Raw genomic sequence first — 9,348 nt, forward strand, 5'->3', positions numbered from 1 at the left:
CCATGACTGGAATCCATCCACTATGGCAGAAAGCTTTTAAAATGATAACATCCCTGACATGGTCAGATTGAAGGAGCCGGCTGGGGGAGGTTCCAGGAATCCAGTGAAGGCAGATCATAAACAGTGGATCTTTTCACTTAAAGGCCATTTCCTGGTTGCAAAAATTCTAATAGTTAGCCTACTTTCAGTTTATGTGTAGAGAATCATTGTACCATCTAAACCGCTGTGAAATATATTTTCCATAACCCAAAATATTGTATTTTCAGCTGTTTGAAGCTGGTGTACAAAGCCGAAAGTAAAAGATGCAAAAGCGAAACTTAAGAACAGGAAGCATAGAAATAGCGCTTATAAAACACATCTACTGCTTTTTAGACTTGAGAATGACAGATCTATAACACACTTTCTATGTGAATTTGGTCGCCAAAAAGTTACATATTGCAGCTTTAGTTAGTATCTTGTCAGGTCAGGAGACAGTGTCTGAATGTGGCAGAGAGAGTGCTGTATTAGGGCTGGTACTGTAAAAAAGAGCAGGGCATGTTAAAACTAGTTGGTGCTTATCTTATCGCCCCAGTCAGTTCTTGGAACAACTTGCTGTCAGAATCAGAACTCCTTTTTGAATGGTCTATCTCTATAGTGTGCATGTGTCTTGGTTGATACTGTTACGTAAGACAGAACATCTGTCTGAACATTTCTCTCCCATGTTTAAGGTGGATCATAAAAATTGGTATCACAAGAATGCTAAGATTGTTTGTTATATAAATGTTTGTTTTCTGGCTAGGAAGGAACGGGTGTTTTTTTTTTCTTCTCCGAGCCCCATAAAAATGATGATATTTTATTATGATAGCTGTGTGCTAAAGCCGCCACCTCTCTCTCTCTCTCTCCTTCTCTCAGAATTTATTGAACTCCAGCAGTTGTCCTGAGATCCAGGGCTTTTTATACGTGAAAGAGATGGGCAGGAAATCCTGGAAGAAGCTGTATGTGTTCCTTAGACGCTCAGGACTTTACTTTTCTACGAAAGGAACGTCAAAGGTACATGGCCAACTCTCTTCTACTGTATGCTTAGTACACTAACTCTGTTAGTATTAGGCTTGTATTACTGAATCCTTGAGCCAATATCCCACATTTGAACTGCACTAGTAATAGCCTACAGTCTAATACTTTAGTTGTTAGTTAAGAGGCTGCTTGCCTCAATCATCAGTGTACATACTTGCTGCTCAGATTTGCCTGCCTTCTCTAGCTCCCATACATCCACACAAGCTGCTATTGATTTGAGTGGAGCTCTGCTCTCTGTTACCTCCAGGCTTAGGTTTCTTCGTGATGAAATGACATCGGCTATTGATTTATCCTCCACAGGAGCCCAGGCATTTACAGTTACTAGCAGACCTGGAGGACAGCAATGTCTTCACAGTAACAACAGGCAAGAAGCTACACAGTGCGCCAACAGACTACGAGTTCTGTATAAAGGTACGTTCAAGAGAAAGGAAAACCTCTGCACGCGAGGCATTGCAAGTTATTCAGACGCTCATATGTTGTCTATTATTCCACTGTCTTCTGTGAAGGACTAGCCGTCTCCTATTACAGTTATTGAACAGTGTCGTGTCTAGACTGTGTCAGCTTCCCGAATGCTGCACTATATAGGGAATAGGTTGCCATTTGGTACGCATCCTGTATCTTGCTAAGACATGCCTGACAAGAGGCAGGCCTCGGTGCAATTGTGTGGTCTGTGTTGACCCACTTTCTGGCTATATAATAAACAAAATCCTGCTTTATTCTGCAACAAGATCAGGGTTGGGTAGGTTCCTTTCTAAATGTAATCCGTTACTAGTTACCTGTCCAAAATTGTAATCAGTAACATAACTTTTGGACACTTTTGGATTACCCCAACTCAGTAATGGAATTTGATTACTTTCAGTTACTTTTAGATTACTTTCCCCTAAGAGGCATTAGAAGAAGAAAAAACATTATATTACCAATTGAACAACATCTATTGCAGAATAAATCAATGTTAGAGGTTACATAGCTGGCCATAAATGGATGTTGCATTTTACTTTATGGGTTTGTTATGTTGGCTTCTTCTAACCCATTCTTTTTACTTTTATACATATAATAATACGATTAGGTTACAGTATTTACAGTCATTCCAATTAATTTATTACCCCTTGATATTCAAGAATAGGACCTGGAAATAGGCAAATTGTTTTACCTGAGTACAACCCAAAAACGAAGGACTTATTAGCCTACTCTGTTTTTTATGATTTTGTTGTCATGAAGGACTGATTGGGCTCATTGCTTCGAGTTGAAAAATAAATGCTGCTCTCATGGAATGGCATGCTTTGAGCACTACCGATAAGTGCTATTTGCATATGAAAAATGTATGCCATAAGCTGCATTTGCTATAGGCCTATTGTTAAAATTTTTGTTGGTGACACTTTAGTATCTTGATCATTTGCAGCTGTTTAAGTCTATCAAAAGTGTGCGCATTTGAGCATTTATCCGTTAGGCCCATGGACATTTTGAATCAGCACAAATTAGATTGAGCAATAAAAGCCCCACTCGTGGTCTTCTTAAATGAAACTTGTTTTTGACGGTATGGAGCACAATGCCACAGAGGAGTTTAGAAGGAAGGAATTGAAACGTTCATTCCATAGGCTGGGATCCACACTATGCAGCTGTTGAGGGAGTGCATTTTCTAACTCGCAGTCCACTGGTTGCAAAAACAATGATTGATAGGCAGCTTTAACTTCGTCAATTCAACCATTATTGGGTTAAAATACACATACATATGTAAACAGCCATCCACAACAACCACAATAACTACGCAAATAACTAAATGACAGAGCAGCAGTGTGATTCACATCAATGCACTATGTACAGTTGAAGTCGGATGTTTACATACACCTTAGCCAAATACATTTAAACTCAGTTTTTCACAATTCCTGACATTTAATCCTAGTAAAAAGTCCCTGTCTTAGGTCAGTTAGGATCACCACTTTATTTTAAGAATGTGAAATGTCAGAATAATAGTAGAGAGAATGATTTATTTCAGCTTCTATTTCTTTCATCACATTCCCAGTGGGTCAGACGTTTACATACACTCAATTAGTATTTGGTAGCATTGCCTTTAAATTGTTTAACTTGGGTCAAACGTTTCGGGTAGCCTTCCAAAAGCTTCCCACAATAAGTTGGGTGAATTTTGGCCCATTCCTCCTGACAGAGCTGGTGTATCTGAGTCAGGTTTGTAGGCCTCCTTGCTCGCACACGCCTTTTCAGTTCTGCCCACACATTTTCTATAGGATTGAGGTCAGGGCTTTGTGATGGCCACTCCAATACCTTGACTTTGTTGTCCTTAAGCCATTTTGCCACAACTTTGGAAGTATGCTTGGGGTCACTGTCCATTTGGAAGACCCATTTGCGACCAAGCTTCCTGACTGATGTCTTGAGATGTTGCTTCAATATATCCACATAATTTTCCTTCCTCATGATGCCATCTATTTTGTGAAGTGCACCAGTCCCTCCTGCAGCAAACACCCACATAGCATGATGCTGCCACCCCCGTGCTTTACGGTTGGGATGGTGTTCTTCGGCTTGCAAGCGTTCCCCTTTTTCCTCCAAACATAACAATGGTCATTATGGCCAAACAGTTCTATTTTTGTTTCATCAGACCAGAGGACATTTCTCCAAAAAGTAAGATCTTTGTCTCCCATGTACAGTTGCAAAACGTAGTCTGGCTTTTTTATGGTGGTTTTGGAGCAGTGGCTTCTTCCTTGCTGAGCGGCCTTTCAGGTTATGTCGATATAGGACTCGTTTTACTGTGGATATAGATACTTTTGTACCTGTTTCCTCCAGCATTTTCACAAGGTCCTTTGCTGTTGTTCTGGGATTGATTTGCACTTTTCGCACCAAAGTACGTTCATCTCTAGGAGACAGAACGCGTCTCCTTCCTGAGCGGTATGACGGCTGCGTGGTCCCATGGTGTTTATACTTGCGTACTATTGTTTGTACAGATGAACGTGGTACCTTCAGGTGTTTGGAAATTGCTCCCAATGATGAACCAGCCTTGTGGATATTATTTTGGAGGTCTTGGCTGATTTCTTTAGATTTTCCCATGATGTCAAGCAAAGAGGCACTGAGTTTGAAGGTAGTTCTTGAAATACATCCACAGATACACCTCCAATTGACTAAAATGATGTCAATTAGCCTATCAGAAGCTTCTAAAGCCATGACATCATTTTCTGGAATTTTCAGAGCTGTTTAAATGCACAGTCAACATAGTGTATGTAAACTTCTGACCCACTGGAATTGTGATACAGTGAATTATAAGTGAAATAATCTGTCTGTAAACAATTGTTGGAAAAATTACTTGTGTCATGCACAAAGTAGATGTCCTAACCGACTTGCCAAACTATAGTTTGTTAACAAGAAATGTGTGGAGTGGTTGAAAAACGAGTTTTAATGACTCCAACCTAAGTGTATGTAAACTTCCGACTTCAACTGTAGATATCAATAATAAGTGATATCCGTATCGCCTGTAGGCTACACCACTGCTGTCGTCCTTACCTCCAAGCGTTTATTCAAGTTGGATAATCTTTGGATGCCGACAGCAGTCACATCATTGGAAGACTTAGCTTGGACTGTAGCCTATAAAAGCCAATTCCTGCTCTTTTCCCACAATCTATCTAATGCATTTGGTGTCGTCATAGTGGTCTCTGACCTGTGGTCTGACTTGCTCAGGCGGAAAAACTTAAACTTGTGCCTTTTTCAATGCTGATTTGAATGTCATTGAGAAAACAGAAAGGTGTCATAAAGATTTTCTGAATTTTTAAGTAATCCTAGAAGTAATCAACTAGTTTTTCAAAAGTATCTGTAATCTGATTACAATATTTTTGCAGGTAACATAATGGATTACAGTTCCAGTTAGTTTTTTTACTCGCCAACCCTGAACAAGATCTACTATCATCTCATGGGATATGTCACAGTGTACGAGGGAGGAGGGTTTTAGTACAACCATACTGTCTGAATGGTTGTTTCTAATGATGTGTTTGTTTGGTCTCTTTAATTGGTTGTTGTGTGTTGATTGACAGCCCAACAAGAGGACTGAGCTGAAGGAGTTGAGGATGTTGTGTACTGAAGACGAACAGAGCAGAACTTCCTGGATGACAGCCTTCAGACTCTTCAAGGTACCAACGCTATGGCAACAAACCCTCAATACACTGTAAAGTAGTGCCTCAGTTATACCAGAAGGGTGTATTAGATGCAAGTTCACTTCAAATGGGTTGTTGTGAGAGTCAGTTATACCATGCTAATTTTAATACTATATATCTTTATGAACTTCATGAATATTTTGGAAGGTTAGCTATTGGTTGACTTAACCCTTAATTTGTGGATATTCTCCTTATTCTTCATAGTATGGAATAGTCCTATATCAGAACTACAAGATTCCTCAGCAGAGAAAAACTCTGTCACACTTTTCAACACCAGTGGTAAGCCTCTCCTTTTAGCTCCTTACAGCCACCATGCCAGCCAAACTGTTGTTAACATCCAGACTCGGTTGTCTTTCCTTGATTCTTTGTGTCCTCTATTTCTGTGATTCGAACCAGCAAACTTTCGGTTACTGGCCCAACACTCTTAACCGCTAGGTTACCTGTCCAGTGCATTTTGAGAAGGAAGTGAGGAGAGAGGAGGACTTAACGACTCTTAAGAAAGAGCCCTAGTACTGTAACAGGAAGTGTATTGACATTGACATTGCTTTGTCTCCCCCTAGCGGAGTGTGTCGGAGAATTCTCTGGTGGCCATGGATTTCTCAGGAAGGATAGGCAGGGTGATCGACAATCCTTTGGAGGCCCAGAGCGCTGCCATGGAGGAGGGCAATGCCTGGAGGGTGAGTCTCTTTCTACAACGTTACTACAACGTTACTACAATGTTACTACTACAATGGTTCTACAACAATAATACAACCTTACTACAACGTAACCACGTTACAATAATGTTACTACAATGTGACCACAACGCAACTACAACGTTATTAAGATATTACAATGCTTATATGACCTTAAATGGTCAGAAAGAAAACATACTGCTGAAACGTTGGTGATTTGTTAATAATTGGTTGTATCAGAGCAAGAGTGCAACAACTTTTCTTTGAGTCATGCTTGTCACAAAGCTATCACGCTATCCGTCTCGCAGCTGTGCCAATGGAGTAAGAACCATTATTATTAACCATTTTATTAACAAACTAATCCTTGTTTGTTCTGTATCGCAGAAGAGAAGTCAACGGATGAACATTCTAGGTAGTCCCAGTCCACTACATCACTGTTTATTAAGCTCAGGTAATTCAACAACATAAGTTCTCACAATTGCTTTGTTATTTGAGTTGGCTACATTCTGTGTAGATAAAGCCTTGTTCCTGTCCTAAAGCTCTCCTTTCCTCTTCCACGTCCAGTTATTCACAGAACACAGCTGTGGTTCCATGGGCGGATAACGCGAGAAGAGTCCCATCGGATGATCCACCAACAAGGCCAGGTGGACGGGTAAGACTCCTCAGTCGCTCCTCAGTCTCTGCAACCACACAGCCAACCTATTATTTAATTTTGAGTTATTTGATTATTAAAGTGTCTTGCATCTTCAGAATGCCCAGCCCACATTCCAATATATGTTGGATTTAAATTTGTAATGACAGACGTTGGAAGTTTTGACCAAAGACTGATTTTCTTCCCTTTTTTGCTCAGGTTGTTTCTGTTGAGGGACAGTCAAAGCAACCCAAAGGCGTTTGTTCTCACACTGTGCCATCACCAGAAAATCAAGCATTTCCAGATCTTACCGGTAAGTGAGCTTAACCTTGCCTCTGGGCTTCTTCTCTCTTTGACCTCCCCCTCTCTCTCACGTCTACAGGCACACTAGAAAACCAAGTGAAGCAGCTAACAATTTTATGGAGTAAAGTAAGTAGTTGTTCATTACTTCCTCTTGTTCTCACCTGACTGTTGTCTCTATGGTCCGTCCTGCAGTGTGAAGAGGACGGCCAGATCTTCTTCAGCCTTGACGACGGGTCCACCAAATTCACCGACCTGATCCAGCTGGTGGAGTTCTACCAGCTCAACAGAGGAGTACTGCCTTGTAAACTCAAGCACCCCTGCACCCTCGTAGCCTTATGACCCCTGACCTATGACTTGACCGGACTCTGCCTAAAAACAAACTCAATACTTTTTCTTTAGGAAAGGCTGATGTGATGAACTCATGTTGTTGTTGTTGTGTCATGAGCTGTCGGCGACTGCGGACGGAACGGGACGGAGTGGTTGTTGGGTTAGGATGGACGCTAGTGTACTTCAGTGACCTCTGTGTTCCGGAAGGAAGGAGGAGATAAAGAAGCAAAAAGATGCACCACGTTGTTATTAACTCTTATAAAAAAACAAAAACATTTTCAAGTTTATATTCATAGTCACCAATAAGCTCTGATCCACTGACACAGTTTAGTGACAGTTTATGAGATCAAAGTAGTTTTTTATTTTCCTTGTACAATCATCAGGACTTTGTTTAGTCTGGGCCACTTTTTTACATAATGAAAGTATTTTTTTGTTACAAATCATCTATACTACAACCTCTTTTTGAAAAGCTGATTGTTTCCTAGTTTGGCACTTGTGAAACTGGAAACAGGCCTTTCCACACTGACTGAAGAAGAATTCCTCTACTCTCTCATTCTTCTCATTACCAACAATGGCAAATCCCTCCTGTGTTGGAGGGTTGGATGGACAATCTGATATTCGGAAAAAGAACATCACGAGACAGATCACGAGGCCAGCTGTCTCTGTCAAGCTGTAGGAAGGAAAGGCTGGAGCTGGTAATTTAGGATGGAGCTGAAGGATACTCAAGGACTACACAGGATCCATTCATTCCACTCTCATAGGACTTTTCTTCATTTCTTTCTTTCTTTCTTTCTTTCTTTCTTTCTTTCTTTCTTTCTTTCTTTCTTTCTTTCTTTCTTTCTTTCTTTCTTTCTTTCTTTCTTTCTTTCTTTCTTTCTTTCTTTCTTTCTTTCTTTCTTTCTTTCTTTCTTTCTTTCTTTCTTTCTTTCTTTCTTTCTTTCTTTCTTTCTTTCTTTCTTTGGTGACCTCACAGGCTTTTGTATTCATGCCATTTTAGTACAGCATCATCTTACTCCACTTTAGTTTCTTATCAGTAGTCTGGAGCATTTTGATTTCTAACAGTCACACAACAACAACACTACATCCAGTTCAGTGTTAAATCTCTCCGTCTCCACCATACAGTGTTCCACATGAACCTCCCCCCAACATATTCACTACTACAGGGATTCATTCACTCCCCATCTCATCCACTCATTTAAGTCCACATAGTAGATAGCTGTTGAGGTCCACGCTGCGAGCCTAGTCCTATACTGTGTGCTATAACCAACCCTTCTATTGTTTGCTACAGTACGTATTCAGTATGGCACTAGGCTACCATGCTGCTCCTCAGGTGATAACAAGCAACATAACGGCTAAGGAAGGCTCTGGTCTTGGGTCTCTCTTGGTGTCAACGCAATAATAAAGCTAAAGTGAGGGAAAAAAGTATTTGATCCCCTGCTGATTTTGTACGTTTGCCCACTGACAAAGAAATGATCAGTCTATAATTTTAATGGTAGGTTTATTTGAACAGTGAGAGACAGAATAACAACAAAAAAATCCAGAAAAACGCATGTCAACAATGTTATAAATTGATTTGCATTTTAATGAGGGAAATAAGTATTTGACCCCTCTGCAAAACATGACTTAGTACTTGGTGGCAAAACCCTTGTTGGCAATCACAGAGGTCAGACGTTTCTTGTAGTTGGCCACCATGTTTACACACATCTCAGGAGGGATTTTGTCCCACTCCTCATTGCAGATCTTCTCCAAGTCATTTAGGTTTCAAGCCTGACGTTTGGCAACTCGAACCTTCAGCTCCCTCCACAGATTTTCTATGGGATTAAGGTCTGGAGACTGGCTAGGCCACTCCAGGACCTTAATGTGCTTCTTCTTGAGCCACTCCTTTGTTGCCTTGGCCGTGTGTTTTGGGTCATTGTCATGCTGGAATACCCATCCACGACCCATTTTCAATGCCCTGACTGAGGGAAGGAGGTTCTCACCCAAGATTTGACGGTACATGGCCCCGTCCATCGTCCCTTTGTTGCGGTGAAGTTGTCCTGTCTCCTTAGCAGAAAAACACCCCCAAAGCATAATGTTTCCACCTCCATGTTTGACGGTGGGGATGGTGTTCTTGGGGTCATAGGCAGCATTCCTCCTCCTCCAAACACAGCGAGTTGAGTTGATGCCAAAGAGCTCCATTTTGGTCTCATCTGACCACAACACTTTCACCCAG

The 9,348-nt window shown here is 40.9% G+C and overlaps 1 protein-coding gene across 4 annotated transcripts in view; it reads left to right on the forward strand.

Annotated features, from left to right (window-relative positions):
* LOC121586245 (growth factor receptor-bound protein 10-like) overlaps positions 1 to 7,972 on the forward strand; it is an 81,661-nt gene extending 73,689 nt beyond the window's left edge. For all 4 annotated transcript variants that reach the window (XM_041902788.1, XM_041902789.1, XM_041902790.1 and 1 more), the window contains 9 exons: positions 892 to 1,029; positions 1,354 to 1,464; positions 5,082 to 5,177; positions 5,406 to 5,480; positions 5,762 to 5,878; positions 6,260 to 6,326; positions 6,440 to 6,527; positions 6,726 to 6,819; positions 7,002 to 7,972. In XM_041902788.1, the coding sequence (XP_041758722.1) occupies positions 892 to 1,029; positions 1,354 to 1,464; positions 5,082 to 5,177; positions 5,406 to 5,480; positions 5,762 to 5,878; positions 6,260 to 6,326; positions 6,440 to 6,527; positions 6,726 to 6,819; positions 7,002 to 7,148 (933 nt within the window). In that variant the 3' untranslated portion in view covers positions 7,149 to 7,972. The remainder of the gene's footprint in view (positions 1 to 891; positions 1,030 to 1,353; positions 1,465 to 5,081; positions 5,178 to 5,405; positions 5,481 to 5,761; positions 5,879 to 6,259; positions 6,327 to 6,439; positions 6,528 to 6,725; positions 6,820 to 7,001) is intronic.
* Positions 7,973 to 9,348: the final 1,376 nt, after the last annotated feature.

This window comes from Coregonus clupeaformis, chromosome 17 (assembly GCF_020615455.1).
Source record: "Coregonus clupeaformis isolate EN_2021a chromosome 17, ASM2061545v1, whole genome shotgun sequence".
NCBI lineage: Eukaryota > Metazoa > Chordata > Actinopteri > Salmoniformes > Salmonidae > Coregonus > Coregonus clupeaformis.